Here is a 24,186-nt window from a genome sequence, read left to right as displayed (position 1 = left end):
TTGTTCATTTTAGTAGCTGCTGAAGGGAGCTCTTTTCCAGGCCAGTCAGTAAAGAGTACAATTTTCCTTTTCAGAAGTGAGGTTGTTCAGTGGAGCTTTTACATGAATATGGATATTTTTTTCCCTGTTCCTTTTCATGTTCTTCTAGAAAATGTTTTTCAATGATTTATGGGTGGGACATGTTTTTAAAGATTCTGTAAGTAGTGCCCTGGCTTCTTTCTGTACAGTGAATTGTGTACATGATGCCTGATTGTATGTTTGGGGAGGGAGCTGTAGCCAGGGCTGGGGGAAGGAGCTTGCTGAGGGATCAAGAATGCTGGAAGGCTGCTTTCCGTTCGCTGGGGGTGGAGTGTAGGTCTCAGGTTATGAAGTGAAAGCAGGGATGGGGAGGCACACAAAGGAGCAGCAGGTCTGGGACTGCTCTGTCTGGAGGAAAGTTCCTTTTCCACATGTATCACCTGCTATGGCTCCCCTGTGTTTCTCCATCTGAGCTTCATATTGCTTCCTGCTCTTTTGGGGCATTTCACCTCAGAAGCAGCCACAAAATGCAAAAATACAAACTTGTTATGGTTTACTGCCTGTGATCTGATTTCTGTTGTCTTAATAGGAAGTTGTACTCACATCCCTTCTCTCTTTCTATATAAGACTAAACCTATATATTACATTCTGACAGACTGAAGTAGGCCTTATATATTCTTATATGACACCTTATGAATTCTCATTCATTCTAATGATACAGAATGTAGACCCATAGCTGACAAGCTTAGACTTATTTTGTTAAGTCTCTCTATCTTTCTGTACGCATGTATATAAGTGTGTAAATATATATATATATATATGTAGAAAGCACCTTTCTCTGTGTCCATTAGCTAGTCCAATTAAATTCTGAATAGCCAAAGGAAATAAAGCACTGACATCAAATGGGCTTTTAATTTAATATCATGGTGCAGTCCAGCAATTGTTCACTGACTTGAAACATTTGCTACCTGGCTTAACTAATTGATACTGTTATGTTATGCTATGTTATTTCTCTGTTGCTGAATTATGTTTTAAATAAGGAGCTATTTAAAGCCATCTTCTGATTAGAAATTAGAAATTATTAAGGAATTGAGTCCAGTGTTTCAACTGTTGAGATACATTTTATGAAGAAAAATATCAGGGGTACATGGAAGCTGAGTTAATGATTGAAGTTATTTTCAGGATTTAAATAAATACTGAAGGTGTCATTGTAAGGAAAAAAATATTTAGATAAAAATACTTATCATAAAAGGTAAAACAATATAGACCCTTGTTAGAACTTAATGGTAATTTCTAATACAAGTGCATTAGAAATGAACACAGTAACAGAGTAATAATGGAAAAAAAAGCCAAGAACTTGATAAAAACTGAAAAAAATGTTCTGCTTTTATAAGGACATCAAGATGATCTTGTTTATGACAAATATTTTTGAAGACAGAATCTTGCAGGTAGCATAAAACGTTAGAATGCAACATGGAAATCAGATTGTTCTGGTATTGGTAATCTAAAGTTAAGCTCCTTAACATCTTTCTCTGAAGTTGCAATAGACAAAACACAAGATTAGGTGAATCTCTGTTCAGTCACCAAAACTATTATTGGTATCACTGCTGAAACACGCAGAACTGCTAAACCCCACTGATACTTACTTGGATTAAGACCACTCTAGGTGCTTTTCAGCCAAATTTATAAAAACATTTAGAAGAATAGATCCTAAATTACAAAGAATAGAAAGAAGAATAGATCCTAAATTACAAGGGAGTAAAATTTAATTCTGTTCTTGCTCATAGCCTGAAAAGTAGCGGTATCAGCCCCAAATTCCATGTTTTCAAAACAAACTCAAGGCTGGGCTCTTGCCATTTTTTTTATCAAATGTAATTGCATTTTTCTGAAATAAGTTTTGTTGTCTGTTCCATTTTCTGAATGTCTCAGTTAGAGTCAGGTTATCTTGACAGTAATTTCAAGGTAGATTCTGTCCGCCTTTCAGCAGATGTGTTTACAAGCACTGACTTCTTGAAAGCATTTTCCAGAACTGGGTAATATGGTGTTCTTGTTACATTGTTCGTTGGCCCTCAGCCTTTTTTTTCTCAGCACTGTCTTAGCTCGTCTCTTTTTCCTGAGGTTCTCACTCCATGCATCTTCTGCATCATCTCTCCCATTCCTTGATTGCCTGGTAGGGAAGGACATTTCAGGCAGTCTCAGAGCTGCTCTGGGTGTTTGCATGATGAATTCTTGTGATCTGACTGCAAGACTGCTTGTATAACCTTAACTCTATTTTTTTTTCTATTAAGATTTTATTTCCTCACAGTATCTTGGTGTATGTAATACACCAGTTGAACTCAATTAATTATAACAGGTAACTTAGGTCTCGGCTTCAACTTGCCTGAAGTGTTTCCTTCCCCTTTCCCATCCTTTTTGTTTCCTTTTTGTCTTCTTTTTCCCAGTTTTCTGGAAACTGTTTAATGATGTCTCTTCCCTGCTGTTGTTGTCTAACTTTATCTTCTCAGTGTCGTCCGGTGCTAAAGTCTGTTTTTTTCTCTAAAGTATCTCATGTTTGGTGGATAATTTTATCCACAGTTGTGTTTCTTTTGACTTTCTATGGGCACCCTAAATACATGGTTGATCCTCAGACTGTTTCAAAGTACTGGCAGGAGAGGAGAGAGACGGCTCTGGACAGAGTCAAAAAAACAACAACAACAACAACAACAACAACAACAACAAAAAAACATTTCCAAGTATGCTCCATTGTTTAACCCAAGAACAGTGAAACACACAGAAGCCCTTTTTCTTTTGCACTTAAGGCAAGGTTAGACTAGATCATTTGTTTTTGTGTGTTCTACATCATTATCAGTGTAGACTGTGTTGTGCCTGGTCTGCTCATTCTTCTTTGCAACCTGCCTATCTCCTGAAGATGCTCTTTTTCAGTTTTGGTAGTGCAGAAAACTGAAGTCCACAGAAATTTCTTAACCTCTTGTCTCAGTGCTGCCTTGCTTGAGACTGCTGGTGGTCAAACAGTGGCCAACCCTATTATTAAAAACTGTCACAAACTGCTTCCTTGTCCATTATGATTGATTAGGTTTACATTCTTAATTGTAATCGGGTCCATAGTTGTACAGAATCCAACTCGGTGTTCTTGGTTAATAGCTGTAGCTTCTTTTGTCAAAGAAACAAAATATGTACAGACAATATCTTATTTCTTTTACAGGTAAGGAGACAGTCACTGTTCTTCCTGGTTCTTCTTATTTCTCTAGCGATGAATCATTTGCAATGATAAGAGGGTATGTAACAACACAAACCCTGATCTTTTGAAACATTAAAAGAATAAACTTAGTCAGTGGCTGAACTCATTAGTAATTCTTTGAAATGTGGTTAACATTTAACAGCCTGCAAAATGATCATGGACTTAATCAGTGATGGTTTATAGAGTATTAGGTCTAGCTATTGGAAATTGAAAAACACTAACTAACAGATACCATAGTGATGTTTGTGTCTACCACCACCTGGACATATATAAACACATTTATAACTAGGTTCTAACAACTACTTTTTGGTCATTTCCAAGTATCTAATCTGTGCTTGCACATTGTGTATTCTCTTTGTTCAGCTTGCAACTATGATCCTCATTCCTCCTCCCTAATGGAAATTCACCATCTGCACCTGTTTTTTGTTTGTTTTTCGGGAAGGAGGCTGGATGCAAACAAACACTAAATCCTAATGGCTCTGAAAAGATAATGAGTGCATGTAAATATGTGAAGGAGTGTACTTAAAAGTATGAGTTCAGAGCTGATTGTCTGTGCATGCAATTAACCAAAACCAGACAGAAACAATAACATTTCTGAGGCTCAGTAGGCAGGCAGGAAAATTTGCAGCAGTGATGTATCTAGAAGAAAACAAAAACCTATGAGTGACAAAATGGTTGCTAAGTCTGTGGTATACCATTTTAAAGGTGATGCAATGAGACTCTGGGAAAAAAATGTAAAGTGTTGTGGGCTGTTACTTGAACATGATATGCTAATTACACACTTTGCTTCTCTTGCCAGAGGCCATGTTGATTTGACGATGCTTGGAGCTATGCAGGTGTCTAAGTACGGTGACCTGGCCAACTGGATGATTCCTGTAAGTAGACGTTTGTATAACTGACAGTGCACCATATTGAGGATAATATAAACATATTTGTAACTGAGAGTCAGGGAAAGGAGAAAAGGCTTGAAGCAAAAGCAGCATTGAGAAGATGGGTCAGGGCAGACCCAAGTACAAATACAGACTGGGAGAAGAACTCATTGAACTCTGAGGAGAAGGACTTGGGAGTATTGGTTGATGAGAGGCTCAGCGTGAACTGTACCTGCAGCCCAGAAAGCCAACTGTATCCTGGCCTGCATCAAAAAAAAATCATGGTCAGCAGGTCAAGGGAGGTGATTCTCCCCATCTACTCTGCTCTTGCGAGACCCCAGCTGGAATCCTGCATTGAGCTCTGGGGTATCCAGTATAAGAAGAAAATGGACCTATTAGAGTGAATCCAGAGGAAGGCATGTTAGTGGAGGGCTGGAGCACCTCTTCTTTAACTCTCAGCCTCTCTTTATAGTTGTTCTGTCTGGGGAAGAGGAGGCTCCAGGGAGGCCTTACAGTGGTCTTTTGGTACCAAAAAGGGCCTACAAGAAAGCTGGGGAGGGATTTTTTGCAAGGATATGTAGTGATAGGACAAAGGATAATGGTTTTAAGCCAAAAGAGGGTAGATTTAGATTGGACATAAGGAAGAAATTCTTCACTCAGAGGGTGGTGAGACACTGGAACAGTCAGCCCAGAGAAGCTGTGGATGCCCCATCCCTGAAAGTGTTCAAGGCCAGGCTGGATGGGGCTTTGGGCAACCTGGTCTCGTGGGAGGTGTCCCTGCCCATGGCAGGTGGTTTGGAACTAGATGATCTTAAACAGCCCTTCCAACCCAAGACGTTCTGTGGTTCTAAAAAAAAATAATAATAGAGGACATGCAACCTTGAGGTTAACAGTTTTCCTTGGATACTGCTGTCACCAAGCAATAAAATACAAGAAGTCAGCCCTCTAAAGTTATGTTGGTGTGAAGTAATGTGAAAAACTAAACTTGATTTATGTAAGCTGGGTTTTATTCCTTTTGGGTCTATGCCTTTAAAATGTCAAGTTTTCAGCTGAGGCATGATGCTTTTTCTTCAGTGAGCAACAACTCTTGTATAGTTGTAACTGAAGAAAAACCTTTAAGGAAGGTGTGAAATACTGTGGAGCTCATCGTATAATGATAGAAAATAGCCTGCATTATTTTTCTCAGTATTTCTGTCAGTCTCAGCATTACCATTTTGAATACACCTAGAAGGAAGAACTCATATTTGTGCAGATAGTTCTGCAGGTTTGAATCATAAAAATATAAGCCAGTCTCGTTATTATTTAAGCAACTGATAACATTAATCCATTATTTGAACACACTTTAGATTTTAACATCAGATAACATATGTATTTTTCATATCACTTACAAGTTGGATATTTTCAATGGCTTTCAATACGGTACTATTTTTATCAGAATTACCTACGGAAACAAAAACAAAACAAAACAAACAAAAAAGCATTTTTAGCCTGGTTTATGGTATTTAGAGGTACTCTCATAGGCATAGTTTAATATATATTTTTTTTAATCTCTCCATATTTTTATTTCAATTGTCAGATAATTATTTGTTCTGTTCTGCTTGGTTGCCTTAGACAGACATTCTCTTTATGCTTTTGCATAAAAAAAAAAATCACTATATTTACATGTCCCTATACTTGTATATTCAAGATTACTTAAGTCTTGAGATTTTCTTCTTTCCCAGTCCTTTGGTTTTACAAAAGCTCTGTTAAATGTTCCTGCACCTGGTAAAGCCTTTTTTCTCAAGTTATTTCTGAAAGGCCCATTAGAAAGCAGAAGGGGGTGGGCTAAATTTTAGGTAGGAAGGATTGCTTTTTTGTGCTTTTTTGTGCTTTTTCATTGCTTTTGTAAATTGAAGAGTCTAGAGAAGCATTCTTCAAAATATCCAAGTGAAAAAATATTAAATGATCCCTACTCTATAATATTCCTAGGAAATAAGCAAAATGCATGTGATAGCCAATAAGTTGAAATGGTCAGGGGGGAAAAAAAATCTTACTGATTCATCAGTAGATAGTTTTTTTTTTTCATTCCCCCTCCCCCCAAAAAAAACAACCAACCAACCAAACAAAAAACTTTAATTTCAACTGACCAAATTGATATCTCAGGATATTAAATTTCACACAATTGCATCTATGCTGAATCTAAAAGCTATTAACTAGAATCTTTATTCTTGAAAAGAGTTATCATGACCAGGAGCAATTCACCACTTGCTTTGTTGATTTCTTTCATTTTACTTGTTTTGTTTATGTTCCCTCCCCCTACTCCCCCCCTCCAAAAAAAAAAAAAAAAAAAAAAGCCTATTATGCTACATTCCCATACATTCCCAGCTTTATTTTTATTTTAACCTCATCTCCCATTGGCTTTTGGTAGGCTTTTCCTGGTATATTCTAAAAGTGCTTTTTAAGCAGTATTCTGGGTTGATAAATCACATGTATTTATAGTTTATACAACAAAATATGCTTTGACATTGCTTAAATATTAAATCAAAAATATTTTTTGCACAGGGCAAAAAATCTCTTCAAAATAAAGCTGTTAATTTTTTTTCCAGAAATATTTTACCACAATATTTAGTTTATTGTCCAGAGCTTCTTTGATTCCTGTCAGCATCAGTTTCCAAAGATAAGTCATGATTGGAGCCTATCAGAATTGTTTCTGGGCATCAATAGAAAAGCGTTTTGCATTAGCAGAAGAGATGCATTCACAAACATGTTTCCTGAAACGTTGGAACATTAAGTTGTATTCTAAGTTTTTCTAAGGACCCTGTAGACGTGTGTATTCTTTCTTTCATTGCTTTGTTCTCCAGATGATTCTGACTTTAGATTTTGTATCCCTTATGAGGGTATTATTGGGCATTATTTTTCATATCTGGCATTGCTTTTGAAGATGTGTCTCCATTCTGTTCAGGTTTAGGCTTCTCTCAGATTCGTGAAAAAAACATGCTTTCAAAATTGGAAAGCAATAAAACTTTGGGTAGCTTTTTTTTTTTTTTTTTTTTTTTGTTACCTTTGACGTGTACCTTTTTGCCATCATACACCATGTAGACCACTGTGACATTTTTGCTGTCCTCATTTGGCAGTCATATTTAACTTGGACTGTCTGCAAAGTGAATTTGTATTTCCTTGCGAGTAAATACATTTGACGCTTCTTATATATCCAATCAGAAGCCTTTCCAGTCAGCAAACATTTTTCCTTTGGTTACTTTATTTTGAGATCCATTGGTAAGGTGATTCTTAATATGCTTTTCTGTGCTATTACTATCCTACAGTACGCGTTTTTAAATTTTACATTTTTAAATATTGTACATCTTGAGACAGATGGAAATACTTTAATCTCTCATATTACTCATCATGATGACCAAATTACACTAGCAGCTGTTGGGAGAGAAGGTGTTAACTGAATGGGATTAATCAATGTAGGCATTCGGGTCTCTCTACTTCTCCTGTAAATACGATGATAAGTTACACTCAATTGATTAGAGTGAGATGAATCTATTTTTAACCAGAAGATTTGTGTGGGGTGATACAAAGATCAAAGATGGACTTTGCTAATAGCATAAGACTTCTTTAAGCTTTACTTCATTGTATCATTTTTCATTCAGCTTTTCATTTAGGCTTAGTTTGTGTGATTTTTTTTTAGTGTCTTTTTTTTTTTTTTTAACATGCTGTAGCTTTTGAGTTCTTGGATTGATGGTATTTGCTATAATTTTAAAGGCAAGTAATAACTCTAAATTTCATGTTTTGAATAAGTACTATCATGAAACTATCCTTTCTGTCCCATACTCGAGCTCTAGTAGATGCATATTACGTATTTACTTGCACTTGTTAATAGGAACTGAACTAGGAAGGCTCATTGAAATAATTACAGCCCTTTCATATCTGCCAGTTTCTAATGATGAGGAAAGCCCTGTGACTGAAGGAAAAAAGACAGAATATTTTGAGCATGTGCAATAAACAGTGCTGTTCGCTTGGTTACTTACTGAAGAAGTTACTTCCTACACTGGCATTTATAAAGAGATTTGTTGCATTAAACAAGACTTATGGTTTTTTCTCTTCCTCCTTCTGGTATTTCTCAGACTAATCTCCCAAGGGGGAATGGGCTAAAGTTGTGCCAGGGGAGGTTTAGGTTGGATATTAGGAATAACTTCTTTACTGAAATAGTTTTTAGGCATTGGAATGGGCTGCCTGGGGAAGTGGTTGAGTCACCACCCCTGGAGGTCTTTAAAAGATGTTTAGATGTAGAGCTTAGTGTAGAGTTTACTGGAGGACTTGTTAGTGTTAGGTCAGAAGTTGGACCAGGTTATCTTGGAGGTCTCTTCCAACTTAGGTGGTTCTGTGATTCTGTAATGAGAGGGTTTCTGGGGAGGGAAGGAGAAGGTGTCAAATTTCTGAGGAGCCCCTGGGAACAAAGTGCGGCTGGAAGAGGGTGTCCAAGATAGGTGGAAGGGGAATGCTGAGGAGAAAGCTGTGGAGCAGAGCAGACACACCAGAGCAGATGGGAGCCATGGCTGCTGCAAGCTACTGGTTGGAGCTGTGCTTCACGTCATGGATTAGGACACAATATCTGGCCTTTGCGTTTCACTCAAGCTATTGCCAGAAATTGCTGTAGCAGAAATTACTGCATCTTTGCAGAGTAGTAGCATAGGCTGTTGTGTTCCAGACTTCCATGCCAGCATCTTAAAAGTTGTGGTATTCTCCTTGTCCATATTTGCTTTACCTGTAGTTCCTTTCTACCTGTGACTTTATGGGAACCTCCTAACAGAAGGATTTTATGGGAATTTCTGTCACCTCTCCAGTGGCTACAGCTTGCTAAGCAATACAGCTTTTTTTTCCACAGCCTTCTTGATGGAAGGTGTATAACACTAATTGCCTCTTTGACATGTACTAGAGGCTAGGCATAGGTTACCAGAAGTTCTGAAATGTTGCCCTGTGATACCAGAAGTTCTGTTTTATCACTAATAATTATTAATTATGAGTATTAGTGCGCATGTCAGTAGATCTCCTAACCATTACACACCATTAGTAAAATAACTACTTGTATTGCTGACATGGTTTTCCAGCAGAAAACTGTTGTACTAAAACTGGAGAAGCCCTGCAGCTAGTTCGAATATGAAAGTAAAATGAATGAAATTTCTGTGACATCATGTTTCCTGAGGCAGAAATTTACTACAGATGAAAGGGAGGAGTATCATTATAAAGCTCATCATTCATGAGAGGGTAACATACTCTTGGCTGAAGGACACAGAAAAGGCTGAGGTACTCAGCATCTTTGCCTTGGGTTTTAGTGGCACGGTCTCTATGGTTGGTGGAAGAATTTGGGGGAAGGTGAGTAATACTCATCGTAGAAGATAACTGGTCAAATACACATATTCCAGTCCGTGGGGCTGGACAGGATACATTGGATGGTGCCAAGGAAACAGGCAGTTCCTCAACCGTCAGGCTCAAAGGGCAATAATCAGCTGTTCAGTTAAAAAACCAGCAGCCTTAGGGACAATGCTGGGACTGATACTATTTTACATCACTACTCCTTACAAACAATAAAGCCAAATAAAATTTTAAGCAAGAAAATTAACTCTAGCTTTGTATATTACTCTGCTGGAGCATAAAATTCATATTTGGATAGCTAAGGTAATGCAGTTAAGGGACTGAGCAAGAGGGCAATGTAAGTTGTTCCGGGTAGCTCAGTTTGGTTACATAAACACGGTTCATTCTTGGAAAAAATGAATAAATCATCCTAAAATTTAGAAACAGGAGCCTTAATTTTAATGCTCAGATTTGGAGTATCCAAACTTAAAGGATTAAGGAGTTGATAATTAAATAAATCAAATCAAAAGAAAAAGTATGCAAAAATTGTAAACTTTATCAAAGAAGACTTTCTGAAAAGAAGAGATGAGGAAACCCAATTCAAATTTAGTAATAAATCATTTAATTTGATAGCTGTAGAGGTCAGTATATCCTAAGACACTAGGAATGTAATTTCGTATGTTGTTGGTATGTAGGCTTGTTTGTTTTTACAGGGCTTCAGAGTACATCTTTTGCAAAGTTTTATACTATGTAGGATGGGAGAACTGCATGTTCACTTATGTACTACACAGTATAAGGGGAACTGCGTGTTTGTTGGTAAAAACTTTCATTTTCAAATGAAGGTATACTGTGGCAGAGGGTAGCTGAGTATGTGATTGCAGGAGTGAAAGTTTTTTTGTCGTCGTTTTTAAGTTACTATTTGTACCATCTAATCTAAAAGCAGAAGGCTCCACAACAAGAGCTTTTCTGACTTGAAATGTTCACTGTTAATGGTGGGAGAAAAAAAAACAAGTATCCTTGGAAGCCTAAGAGCAATGTAGGTTCTTCTCTAAGGAGCCCTATTGCAGCCTGTCTGCCTCTTTCTTTAAATAGAAGAGTTGTTGAACAAACTTTGTCTTCATTTTGAATCCAAAGACACTGTCTGGTAACTGTTGCACAGAGTGCAATCAAACTGTCTGTTCTGTTCTAAGTTGTACAACATGTTGTTGTAAGAAAATTTATGAGAATTTTTTTTTTTTACAATTATTGTTTATAAAATGAATAAAGCACTACAAATTAGATAAATTCTGTATAAATAGAAAATATGCAGGTTAATTAGGCTTAGTGACTGTGGCTGTGTCTGAGTACTGATCTGACTTCAGTGTGTAGGACACGACTGAGTAGAGCATATGCAATAGCAATTTAACACAGAGGAAAGACAGGACCTGCAGTTACCTAGATTTTCCCTTCAAATCTAAGTTTCAGCAGGATATCGTTTTAATATGAAGTTAGTTTTAGATACTAGTTTTTCATGGACACCTGTCTTAGAATCAAGACTACGGTAGAATACCAGTTCACTGTTTCTCTCCCATAAGCATAGGAAGCCCTGGAGAGCCCTTCAGAATGTGGCATGAAATTACTGCCATTGGAAGAGTCCTGGAGCCTCAAAGTAGAAAGCGTGTGTTAGCTCTACTTCTCCCTCCACCTTTCTGAGGGCATTTTCTGTCCAATTTGTTTGTGTTTATTCCTCTTCTGCAGACAGCATAATGGAGGGAATATAGGAGCTCACTGTTGGTATTTTATCCATATTCTCTACATTTTCAATGTGGGAAGTGTCAGCTATGTGTTAGGCATCTGTATAATGAGAGCAGCTGAAGAAATTCTGCTTGTCTCAAAAATATGAGCATATGTCAAAAGGCTTTTGGTCTGTGGGTTAGTAGTAGCAATTGTGACTGCTGTGTGGAACCATGACTTTCAGGTGAGACTAGTATTATGTTGACAGTGATATTTAATTATTGCACAGTATGCTGCGTGCTTGGGGAATGGAATGCAAACGTAAATGGAAGGTTTAACTGCCCCATTACACTGAAATAACATTAATCATTATAAAGCCAATCCATTTCAATGAAGCATGTCACAGACTGTTTTGAGGTGCTCTTGAGATGCAATTCATTTGAATTTCTCTCAATCATTTGAAACTGTTGCCAACAGTTATTTCATGTTAGTTTTACAGGAAAATAAATGAGCAAAATTTGACTAACTTTCTTTGCATATATCCCTTGCTATCTTAATTTTCTGCTCATGGAAAGTAAAATACAAATATAGTTACTGCACTTGTGTATGCTACATTTTAGTGAAAATTTATTAATAAATTTTGCCAAGTATTATAAGTCACTCGAGTCCGTATTTCATCCTTTCAGAACTTCTACTTTAAAATTTTGCTGTTCATTGCATATGTTAGGATATATCTAGCCAGCATTCATGAAAATCAGGTCATTTTCAGCATGGGTAAGCCCTAGAATTAAAATATTATTTTGGACACTCTTAAAATATAAATATGTATATGATCTTCAACCTGCTGTGCATTTGGGCTGGGCTCCATTTATTGCATTCAGCCAGTATTAACTCTGCACTGTTATTCCATTGCCCACACCAATCAAATCCCATTAATGATTTCCTGGATTTTCTTGGTAATGTTTATTCAGTCATACTCAGTAAAATCTAATCTAGCTGTCATAGTTGGCATTCAGAATATTTCATGTTCAGCTTTCTCTGTCTCTCTTGAAAGTCTTCATCTAGTCTTTTTTGCTGAAGAAATTAAAAATGAAATACAGGATGAGTTGTGGCTATCATTTTATAATCAACTATAAGCCTACCTTTCCTTTAAACACAGAACAAGGCCATTAGCAACGGGCAAAGGATTGTGATCTACATTCTGTTTACTTAGAATAGATTTGTGCATATGTATTTTTGTTACCTTCTGATTGACATATTTTTATTTATTTTTTTTGGTGCAAATCTAAGGTCTCTGCTAGTATGCAAAAAAAAAAAAAAAAAAAAATCTACACCCACAGCAGCTGTTGAGATACTTTTAAAATATTGCATGTGGCTCTGATGACCTGTGCATGTCACTTGAAGCCACCACATCTGTGAAGACAGACAGTAGCTGCAAGGAGAGGAAGACCTGTGCAACTAACGTGTGTTAGGAGTCCAGAAGTACTACTGAGGAGAAGGGCAGAGCAGAAGGGGTTTATCCTTTGACTGCAGTACTAGCACCACTGGCGGTGGTGATGGAGTAATTCTGTATCCACTGCATTACCTTCATTTCCTCTTTTCTTTGTGGAGTTCACACTGTTCCGGTTGCTCTGAATTTTAGTAGCTTTCCCTGGCAAGACATGATTATTTCTTTCATAATGAAGCCAACATTAACATGGGTTCTGTACTTGCCACCTAGTCCATGTCTGTATTGTCTGTATCTGTCAGAGATGTTACGGGCACTCCCTGTAAACACTGTTGTGAGGTGTGGAGCATCTGAATAGCTTTGCTTATAGATGTGTTTAAGGTCTGTAGGTTTGTTTTTTTTTTGTTCTGCTTGTAGTCACTCCAGGAAGGTGAAGAAGGCACCCGTAAACTTTCTTTCCACCTTTAAAATCAACGCAAATTTTAAATATTGAAAGCTTAATTCTCTCATCTTAGGTAATTTGTTCAAGATCTTTCCAGGGACATGCTTCAAAATTCAGATTGAATGGGAAGCCTGCTTGAGGAATATAGTTTAAACTGGAAGCATTCGTAATCTCATTTAAGCTTTTTACAACAGATATTTTACTAATTTTGAGCAATGTGTGAGGTACATGTATTCTTACTTAATGGATAGAAAGAAAAACTTCTCACTAAATCCTGCTTGTTTAATACATTATTAGGTCAGCTGGTAACATGGACAGGGAGATGGCTCAGTTCCTTTTCAAAGTGGTATACATTTTCACCTTACCTCTCCTTTGATATTAAATTTTAAATGGAATTATTTGAGCTTTTATTTCCATCTGTTTCCTCATCTTTAAAACTCTGCATTTAGCACTGGTAAGTTTTTATGTTTCTTGAACACATCATTAACATCTGTTTTGCTGCACTGCTGATGGGATATCTGTTTGTCTCAAAAGATAATTTTCTTTTAACTTAACCATGCCACTTCAGATGCCTTTTATCCTATGATGTTGGGAGTAGCTATAGAATTCAACTATGGAAAAATAGTTCTTGCTGCCAGGAATGCAGAGGTAAAATGCAGGACAACAGGATGGGTTCAAGACTTTAATAGTGTTTGAAAGGCTCCTGAAACATTTTATTTTCTTTCAGTCACCTTGCTTTAGTCTGTTTAGATTTTCCATATAAATGCTGCTTCCTTTCCATATAAATGCTGTTACCTGCTTCCTCTAGTATCTTTCTTGCAGCATCATTGTAGAAAAACTTCATTCTCTTGAAAAAATTCTTGACTGTCTCACCTGCTTTGGAGTACTCACAAGTTTCTGTTGGAATCCTATGGATTGCCTCCGTCTGATCAACCAATGCTTAGGAATTACTATTAAGCTGAATGACTTTCTCAGGCTCTTTAACATCATATTTTGACCACCCAAATGTTGTTCAGATATGAAGACATCAAATGAGAAAATATGTAGCCTTCTATAATGTTTTCTTTAAAATGCCCCATCACTATAGTAATCAAATAAATTCCCCCTTCCATTTTTTTTTAAATGTCTGTCACAAAGCAAAATTGCTGAATATCATTGAAATAAACAAATAAAAATCCATCAGGTGCATGACTGTCCTCCTTTTGCACCTGAAGATTACTTGGTCTGAGATGTAGCAAGAACTGCTAAGAAGGAGCATGACGCAAAAGGCAGAATTCCTCCTTGCAAACTGGACCTTTTACCTAATGGCTTGAACAATATAGCTGCAAGGGAACTGTCAGCTTGTTTCTGCCTTCTGTGTTACCCTATTTATAAGTATTCCCAATGCTGGGCCTTTCAGGAAGCACATGGCAAATTCAAAACACATTTTCTGCTCACTTCAAGCTCTTGCTGGTGAAGTAGTCGTCTTTTTTTTTTTTTTTTTTTTTTAATAGGGCACTGATAGTTTGAAACACGGCCAATAAACTAAGTCTTTCCTTCTGGTTTCTTAAGTGAGCAGCACTACTGTGTTTGGGAACTTAAAAAGCTCACCTTTTGGAAAAACAAACATGCAAAGGCTGGGCCTTAGCATGCTTAGAAGGTGCAGGAAACTTGCAAATGCACTTCAGTCATTCCTTATTTGAAATATTCTTTTTAATGAGTTACCTAAAACAAGTGAGCACTATGTAGGTTATTAACATTGTGATTAAATACCTTACCAAGTTGACAAGAGCAAAAAAAATAATTACCATCTGTAATTTGGCTTGTTCAATCAAAAATAAATAAAAATGATCTCTACTTTTTTAAAGTGAAATGTATAGCTCTCAACCCAGTTAGTGTTCAGCATTGTCAAGCCAACCTAGCTGTTATCAGAGATTTTACATCCGTGTTGGTGGTTGCAGGCAGTCTCCAGGAAGTGAATATGTTTTTCTATGGCAGACTGCCTTTATACATGTAAAGAATTGAAATAAAAGCCATACTTTTGACAGAGGCAATTAAATATGCTATTAAAATTCAAAAGAAACAAATTGCTTATTGCTTGGAAATGTGCAGTGTTTATAAATATCAAAACTGTTTTGGTCTGCATGTTTCTCTTAAGCAAAAAGAAACAAGATGTCTTTTGGGAATCACATCTTTGACTGGAGTGTTTTAATTCAAATTTAGAATGCAGCTGGCCCTGTCCTAATATGGTGTGCAGGACAGGGCACTTAATGGGAGTTTGGTAGCTGCAGTGAGAATAATGTAAGGCTCTTCTCCCTTGAATATTCCTCAAAATAAAAGCATGCTCGGCTATTTGGAGATAATGCTTAAGTAATTTACTTTACCTACCAGTCACCCTGCAGTGATGAGAATGTTTGCCTGAACAACAACAGATACAGTGATTTAAAGGCCCTCAAGTCCTTCTTTTCAACTCTACTTGGTTTTTCCTATTCCCATGTACATGAAGGAATGAAATCTCTTGTCAGAGTCCTCTATGACAGCTTCTTCAGCAGTACATTTGTCATTGCCCTTTATCTGCAGCTATTTCTTCAGATGTTTCCTAATTGCTGTAGCTCTTTACTGGGTAGTAGAACTCAGAGTCCTGAAAAGTGAACTAATGGTGTTGCCAGGGTAGGAGTGTTGATAGCATAGTTCTTGATGCAAACTTATTTTGAGTTACTGGGGAGATAATATGTTGTCTTCAGCTACTCTGCATTATCTTGTCACTGACCCTCTGGCAAGCTGATGAGAAGTCACTGCGGTCTCTGTAAGAGCTTTGTATTTCAAGGTGGGTTTGAGAATGATCAGAGCTGTGCCAGGAAGCCAAATTCAGAGATAAATCCTGTCATCTCTTTTAGGCTCGTGTTTGCAAAAAAATATTTAATAGGAGTGTTAATGTAATTAATATTACTCTGATATAAGAAAATCAAAGGGGCTTGTTTATAGATAAAGGAAGATATGCTTTATTCTTCACTGTACAAAACTGTTTTTTTTATGTGTATTGCCTTCATTATGATGAAGAGGTTTTCAATAAATTGCTGTCCTGACAGCTTAATGAGGCAAGTTTCTTCCATGTGTTCTGTGTCATGGGCCATAGCTGCTGATGGTACCGAACTACATAGCTAATAAACAAAAGGATAAGAGAAAAGCTTTATGCTAGGAAGTTTCCAAGTTGTTTAACCATATCATTTTAGGCCTAAAATAAAACAGAATGCAATATATTTCTGTACTTCATTGACTTTAATGACAGATAACAAGCAGCTGAAACAGAATGAATACAAAATATTTGAGACAAAATAGTTGATTTTAATCTCCAAAATTCCTTGCCTCGTGTTTCCTGCTAACTTTACCTATCATGCAGGTCCCCTCCCCAGCAGCTCAGGAGTGACACATGAAGTTGTTACTTTGTGGTTTTGCGGTGGGACTCTGGTGCTTGTTGTTCAAAAATGACTCCTCATACTAGTAGAAGATTGTACTCAAGGTCATTACCCATCAAAAGTTTGTTGAGCTTGGCAAGCCAAGCAAGCCTTGCTGCTTACCTTCCAAGATCAGATGCCTTCAGTTTAAGATGTTGGAAGCAGTCAGGGGTTGAATGCCACAGCATTATGAAAACCAGAACACCAAGCCATAATACAGCTCTTGTGATGACAGGTGCAATTGTGACACTCTTTAAAAAAAGCGCGAGTCACAAAGGCAGAAGGCATTTCTTGGCTTGAAGGACAAACAGAAGTGAGTACTAGTTAAAACTTATTTATTGCCCCTGTTCTGAAATGACATCCAAATACACCTGGAATGGAATAAAAAGAATGGTTTGTGCTTATCTAGTGATACAAGCAATGTCTGAACTGGCAGGTGGAGACTGCTCTGATGTTCTTGTTGTTAAATTTAAAATCAGTTATTTACTTTTGAGACAATGAGATTTCAAACATTGTGAGAATGAGCACTTTGTTTTTACAGTATTAGAACCATTGCAACTGGCTTAATTGCTCATCAGCATCAGGGCTCCCACAGTCACTGTTCAGGTGTAAGTTACACCCAGGATGCCTCACAGGGCAGTGGGTCCTTGGCAGTGGGTCCATGGCAGTGGAAACTCATTGTTCTCCTCCTATTTGCATCACGTAGACCCTAAGATGACACAACTGTTTCCTCTTCGGGGAAGCTCTGGTAGTGTTTGAGTACAGTGGTCATGAATAATGTGGGTTTTCTACACAGGAAAAAGATAAATACCTTATTCTGTTGTTGCAGCCAATATGTTATTTCTGTGTTTGTTTGTTTGTTTGTTTTTCATTTTAGTAGAAATGTTACATTTCTATTTAAAATCTCGTTTTAGGGTAAAATGGTGAAAGGAATGGGGGGTGCCATGGACCTGGTATCCAGTGCCCAGACCAAAGTTGTTGTCACCATGGAGCACTCAGCCAAGGTAAGGTGCCACTTATTTCTACATAAGTCTTGTGCTGTAGCTAGAAAGGAATAATAATAATAAAGATGACTTCTTACATTCATACTTCTGTCACTTTGTGAGGATTTGACAGTTTTGCTGTCAAATGCTGCTGAGGGGGATACAACAGGAGGATAGGTTGTTAGTATGGTTCCTTGCCTCTTGTAAGTGAATCATTCACCATGGAAAAAATGAAATATTAATTTGATATTTAAAAGCTGCACACATTTTTTAGTTGCTTCATGCATATTTAATGAGAGTGGTAATTGCCAGAGCTACAGTAGATGCTACCCTAGAGATTTTACTCTTTACCTCAGAATAATTTGAGAAATGAGGTTCCCCATGGCTAAATATTTGTTATGATGGATAGATATTTACCTTTAAAGCTGTCAGTCATATTGGTACTGACAGTTGATAAAACAGATCTTTTTGGCATGATACAATGCAAGCTGCCTTTCATATTATACCATTACGTGCTAGAGGTTAATCTAGAGATGACTTTATGGAGGGAGACTTATAGAAATAAGCAGTCTCCCACAGAAGGTCATAGGAAACTTGTCAATTGAAACTTCTAGAGTGGGACTGTCCAAACAGAGAAAAATGAGCCAAAGGACAAAATCCTCTATTCTTGGAGAACTAAAACAAATGTTTAAAAATTAACTTCCTGTTTTATTTCTGTGCTTGTTATTCCTGTTTTGTCATGTGTCTGCCATAAAAATTAGCTGTGTGTATTTAAGATCCATATTCCTGCCAGAATTCATAAGGGATTTGCATGATAAGCTAAATATATTAATGATTGTGGGGTTGTGTGTGTGGTGGTTTTTTTTGTTGTTTGTTTGTTGATTGTTTTTTGTTTTGTTTTGTTGTTTGTTTTTTTTTAATGTGATTTAGGGAATGAATCTTCATTTTCCATGTTTTTTCAACTTTTTTTTTTTTTTTTTTGGAAATTGGACTATTTATACTAAGTTGTGTCCTCAAGTAGCACATTCTAAGCAGCAGGACTGGGTTTGACCCAATAGTTATTGTGTGCACATGTGTAAATAAATAAAAGTGCAAAGCATCCTGACTGCATCCCTATCACAGTCTCTCCTCCCCCACCAAATTGGATGTGTAATTATCCATTTGCGCAGACACATACTTCAGGTATTAATGTCATTTGAATGAATATTTATGCTAGACTTCAAGTTACTGTAGAATTCAGTTAAGGGTCAGAGTCCACACGCTGTAATTATTTATAACAATTTATCTCTTAATAGCACTATTACCAAACTCTTTTGTCAGTACAATGTTTGGAAGTTGTTTAATTGTTGTTTTTAGTCAATAGGAACACTGAAACTTAAAAAGATAGGAACACAGGTTCACTCTTACATGTATAAACAATTCAGGCATAGACTTATTTATTTTGGTATACATATACATAAGACAGGCCTTTATATTCATGGGGTGCCTGGTGTGTGCTTCTAGAAAGCCTATTCACAGAATCACAGAATTTCTAGGTTGGAAGAGACCTCAAGATCATCGAGTCCAACCTCTGACCTAACGCTAGCAGTCCCCACTAAACCATATCCCTAAGCTCTACATCTAAACGTCTTTTAAAGACTACCAGGGGTGGTGACTCCACCACTTCCCTGGGCAGCCTGTTCCAATGCCTCACAACCCTTTCAGTGAAGAAGTTCTTCCTAACATCTAACCTAAAACTCCCCTGGCTCAACTTAAGCCCATTCCCCCTCGTCCTGTCACCAGGCACGTGGGAGAACAGACCAACCCCCACCTCGCTACAGCCTCCCTTGAGGTACCTATAGAGAGCGATAAGGTCGCCCCTGAGCCTCCTCTTCTCCAGGCTGAACAAGCCCAGCTCCCTCAGCCGCTCCTCGTAGGACTTGTTCTCCAGGCCCCTCACCAGCTTCGTCGCCCTTCTCTGCACCCGCTCAAGCACCTCCATGTCCTTCTTGTAGCGAGGGGCCCAACACTGAACACAGTACTCGAGGTGCGGCCTCACCAGAGCTGAGTACAGGGGGACGATCACCTCCCTAGCCCTGCTGGCCACACCGTTTCTGATACAAGCCAGGATGCCGTTGGCCTTCTTGGCCACCTGAGCACACTGCTGGCTCATATTCAGCTGACTATCCACCATCACTCCCAGGTCCTTCTCTGCCTGGCAGCTCTCCAACCATTCCTCTCCCAGTCTGTAGCTCTGCTTGGGGTTATTGCACCCCAGGTGCAGGACCCAGCACTTGGCCTTGTTGAACTTCATGCAGTTGACCTCAGCCCATCGGTGCAGCCTATCTAGATCCTCCTGCAGAGCTTTCCTACCCTCAAGCAGATCGACACACGCACCTAACTTGGTGCCATGTGCAAACTTACTGAGGGTGCACTCGATGCCCATTACTCGATGCCCGTCCATTACAGACTTTCATAAATTATTTCTTCTGCTTTTGTAAGAATGCACTGCAAAACTAATCTACATAGGTGATTTTTCAATTTTATCCTTATTTTAATGGAGGGCTCCCAGTATTCTTAGTGCTCTTTCTTCTTACCTGTCCTCTTTTGGGGCTGCTTCTTGTTGGTCCAAAAATGGACAAGAGGTGAAGTATAGAAACCTAGCATTCAAAAATCACAATCTGCTTTTACAGCTTTTAATATGCTCCTTGGAAAGGCAGGGAGGTAATGAACAAGCAAATATAGCACCTGTGACACCAGTTCTGAAAGTCAGAAGCCTTCTGTTGAGGTGACTGCTTCTTACAGAGCTGATCTTATATTTACACCTTTTTATTTCTTTACCACAAAGGGTTTCTCAAACTGTTATTTCTTCCATATGTAAGCATCAGAGGAACCCTCTTTCCTCTTCCTCAGAGCCCATTGTTCTACAAAGTGAAAAAAAAATGTGTGCGTGTACTGTCAGAATCTGTTATGTCTGCTGGCTTTTTAGATTAGATTTAGACATTTTTGTCATTTTATTTTCCAAGTAAATAGTAAGAAATCTATCATTAGACACCAAAGCCTTCTGTAAATCAACAGGAGTCAAGACTCGATGGATTGAAATACAGTGGAAGGCTACGGGATATATGCAGTACCTTCAATGAACACATTCAAGAATTGCAGCAATAGGTAGATCTTGCAGTTAGTTTTGTATGATCTGTCATGTTGTAAAGGATCTTTTAATCCCCTTCAGGTGTTCTTATAATAGTGACAGCTTCTTAAACACTAAAATACATTTTTCTAAGAGTGTACTCCTTTGAGTATACATTTTGCAGTTTTCAAGGACAGCAATAGGCTGAGTCCTTGCAATGCATGCAAAATACAATTTACACTTACTTATGGGGGTGAAACTATTATCTGTCTTCACATTCAAAACAGTACTCAATTTTCCTTTATTTAAAAATAAAACTAATCACCCTTTACCCTAAAGTGTTTAAATTTTTAATTACTAAATGTTTATATTAAATTAAAACTGAAAAATATGGAAGAAAAATTACTTAAATTACTTTTGTGGAATAATTCATTTTAAGAAACGTCATTAAGGCAGGGTAGCATAGAACTGTATAAAACAATAAAGACAGGGATGCAGGATGGCTAGTCACTGCCTTACAAAAGAAATAAGGGTAGCCAACTGAAAAGAGCAGTAAGCACGTCTCAAACAGCAAGAAGTATTTTTCATAGCCAACTAATGAAGTTGTGGATCTTTGGCAGGATATTATAGGAGTTCAACATATGGAATATATATGAAAGGTATTAAACCGTTTTAAGAATTCAAGTTCATCAGTGACAATTAAATAGCATTGACCAGAAGCAGTCTCTAGCTCAAGAAATCTATATGTCACAGCATCTCAGGAACCAGAAGGGCATAGCTATTGAGGGGTGGCTCTATTTTTGTTCTATGCGCTTAGGCCACTGTGAGCCACTTGGCAAATGGTCTTGAGTCTAATTTGTTATGAAAGTTCTTAATGTATTTTTTGGTAAATTGCTTTTTTTGTTTGTAACTGTGAAGAACAGTAATAGAATGTTGAGCTGTTATTTAATCTCTGAACAGTCACTGCACACCTGTGCCCATTCGGCTATACTCTGCCTAAGAGAAATAAAAGTCCTTCACCCCCCATTGTTGACATGTTTTGCAAAACATAATAAAATAATGGCTGGTGATTGTTTCGTGCTTTGAAATGAGTTGTCTACACCATTCAAAAAATAGAATGGAAACTAGTTTTAAACACGTGGCTTGGATGTGGCTGAAACATAAGAGCACTGAATTGAAAACTTTTCTGTCATTGTGAATAGTTTTGATTTTTGATGTGTTTGGAAAATTATGGGCATTTTTGGTTCTTCATTAACAGAATTTAGAGAAAGCAGACTGAAACACCTTAAGACTTTGGATATCTACATGACAGTCTTTTCTTTCTTTATCTGAGCAAATCCTGTATAAATTCAGACAGGAAAAAAAAAAAAAATGCAATTCTATTTGGATTCCCATTCTGATAGTGTCCTGATGGATGAGTTCCAAAAGTCACCTTTCATGGTAACTGGTAATACAGTAATGTTCAGCTCTTCTGTTAAAAAGCTGGAACATATCAGTTCCTAGGGTCACAGGAGCCATTCAGGCTGTCAGCTCTTCAAATTCATTTTATTTCAGTCTCAACTAGACACCAAGAAGAGATACTGCAATTCCTTAGAATTACACCTGATATGTTACTGAGGATACTACAGATAGTGCAGGTTAACCTTGGGTCTTGAGAAAAATGTGCAGGAAGGTCCTTAAGATAGACAAGATAAAAGTTGATCAATTGAAAGTAACATACTATCACAAGTCGTCATTTTTGTAAAGAGTGATCAAGTTTCATCAAAGTAGTTGCCTTGATACCAGATGTGGATCTTGCCAGTAAAATTATAATTATAATGAAAAAATAGTTATTCACTGAAAAAGATAAATTGAAAAGCACATAGACTGCTCCTTTTGTTATCACTTGGGAATCAAACTGGCTGAGATATGGTTTCCCAATTTATATTAAGCCTTAAGGAAAATTGATGATTGTAAATTTTAAAAGTATGGCATTCAGATAGTTAAATGCAGTACTCCAAGAGTTTTGAAATGCACAATTGAAAATTGATAATTAGAGGAAGAACTCATATAATAATGGGGAAAATGTGCACTTAATGCTACCTGTGTATAATGCTCACAAAATCCTGACTAAAAACATAGTAATCTATCTTTATTGTATCCATTTGGAGCTATTGCAGATTTAGAAAGATCTAAAGCCATTTGTGAACTATTAAAAAAAAAAAAAAAAAAAAGAGGGAAAAGAAAACCCTGCCATCCAAACCTTACACAGCCAACTTTGTGACAGAAGCTATGTTTTTTCATTAGGTAATATTTTTCCCAATATTTAGAGTAGCTGCTGTTTGATGCCCTAAAAAAGGAAATGCTGTAGAGTAAATCCTGTTTTCTTTACATACATTCTTTTCTACCATACATGCAGGCTAATCTGTTCTGTCTAAAATAAATAAAATGTAACTTTTCTGTAGTACTTGAAGATCACAGAATTTGTAGGTTGGAAGAGACCTCAAGATCATCGAGTCCAACCTCTGACCTAACACTAACAAGTCCTCCACTAAACCATATCACTAAGCTCTACATCTAAACGTCTTTTAAATACCTCCAGGGATGGTGACTCCACCACTTCCCTGTGCAGCCTGTTCCAATGTCTAACAACCCTTTCAGTAAAGAAGTTCTTCCTAACATCCAACCTAAAACTCCCCTGGTGCAACTTTAGCCCGTTCCCCCTCATCCTGTCACCAGGCACGTGGGAGAACAGACCAACCCCCACCTCGCTACAGCCTCCTTTGAGGTACCTGTAGAGAGATGAGTATATCTCACTCACCTCTTAGTGTGCTTCTGTGCTTTCCTGGAGAGATGGAGGAAATGGGAATTGAATGTGGGAAAAGAAACTCCATTTACTAGTTTCAAAGAATGACTGGGCACTTGAGCCCTAGGGATTTGAAATGCCTGTGTGTATGTCTGATCCTGCACATACTGTTCATAATAAAGTATAAGACAGAACTGTCATGCCCACAATGTCATTTTTTGTCTAATATTTGTCCTTTATATGTCATCAGTGAGGTCCCATGTGTATCTTATTCTCACATTGCAAATCATTAAGCAGAAGTATCCAGAAGTTCTAAACACCACCCACTCAGTGATGCAGTAAGACTCCTATTCGTCATCTTCCCATATCTAGGGTTTTAGTTACAACTGTCTCAAATTGCCAGAGGTATAATCTGCCTAAGAAATGAATTCAGAGAGTATTCTGAATACAGTGAATGTGTCAGTAACACTCAATGCCTACAGCTGTGATTTTCAAGTACATATTTGCATTCTGAGTTAGTTGCATTGTTTTTTAAAATTAACATTTGTCTGTATATTGTTTAACACAGGGCAATGTCCATAAAATCTTGGAAAAATGCAATTTACCACTTACTGGGAAGCAATGTGTAAACCGCATCATTACAGAGAAGGTAAAGTACTTTTCTTGTCAATACTTTGCTCCTCTATTGTGAAGAAACGCAACTCAGTAAAAGCAGTAAAGCTTAGTAAAAGTGAATAATATGTTCAGTAGCTGTGACCAGTGAAGGCTAAAAATTCCCTTGGAGTTCAATTTCAGAGACCTGGTGGCTCAT

The 24,186-nt window shown here is 37.5% G+C and overlaps 1 protein-coding gene across 1 annotated transcript in view; it reads left to right on the top strand.

The window, feature by feature from the left end:
- Positions 1-24,186, top strand: part of OXCT1 (3-oxoacid CoA-transferase 1) — an 89,207-nt gene that overhangs the window by 51,374 nt on the left and 13,647 nt on the right. The window contains exons 12-15 of the mRNA XM_084305483.1: positions 3,221-3,293; positions 4,056-4,131; positions 17,413-17,502; positions 23,944-24,024. Coding sequence (XP_084161609.1) covers positions 3,221-3,293; positions 4,056-4,131; positions 17,413-17,502; positions 23,944-24,024 — 320 coding nt within the window. The remainder of the gene's footprint in view (positions 1-3,220; positions 3,294-4,055; positions 4,132-17,412; positions 17,503-23,943; positions 24,025-24,186) is intronic.

The sequence above is a fragment of the Netta rufina genome, assembly GCF_964035555.1.
Source record: "Netta rufina genome assembly, chromosome: Z".
NCBI lineage: Eukaryota > Metazoa > Chordata > Aves > Anseriformes > Anatidae > Netta > Netta rufina.
The sequence above is the reverse complement of the archived record's forward strand: the minus strand, read 5'-3'. Positions and strand labels throughout refer to the sequence as shown.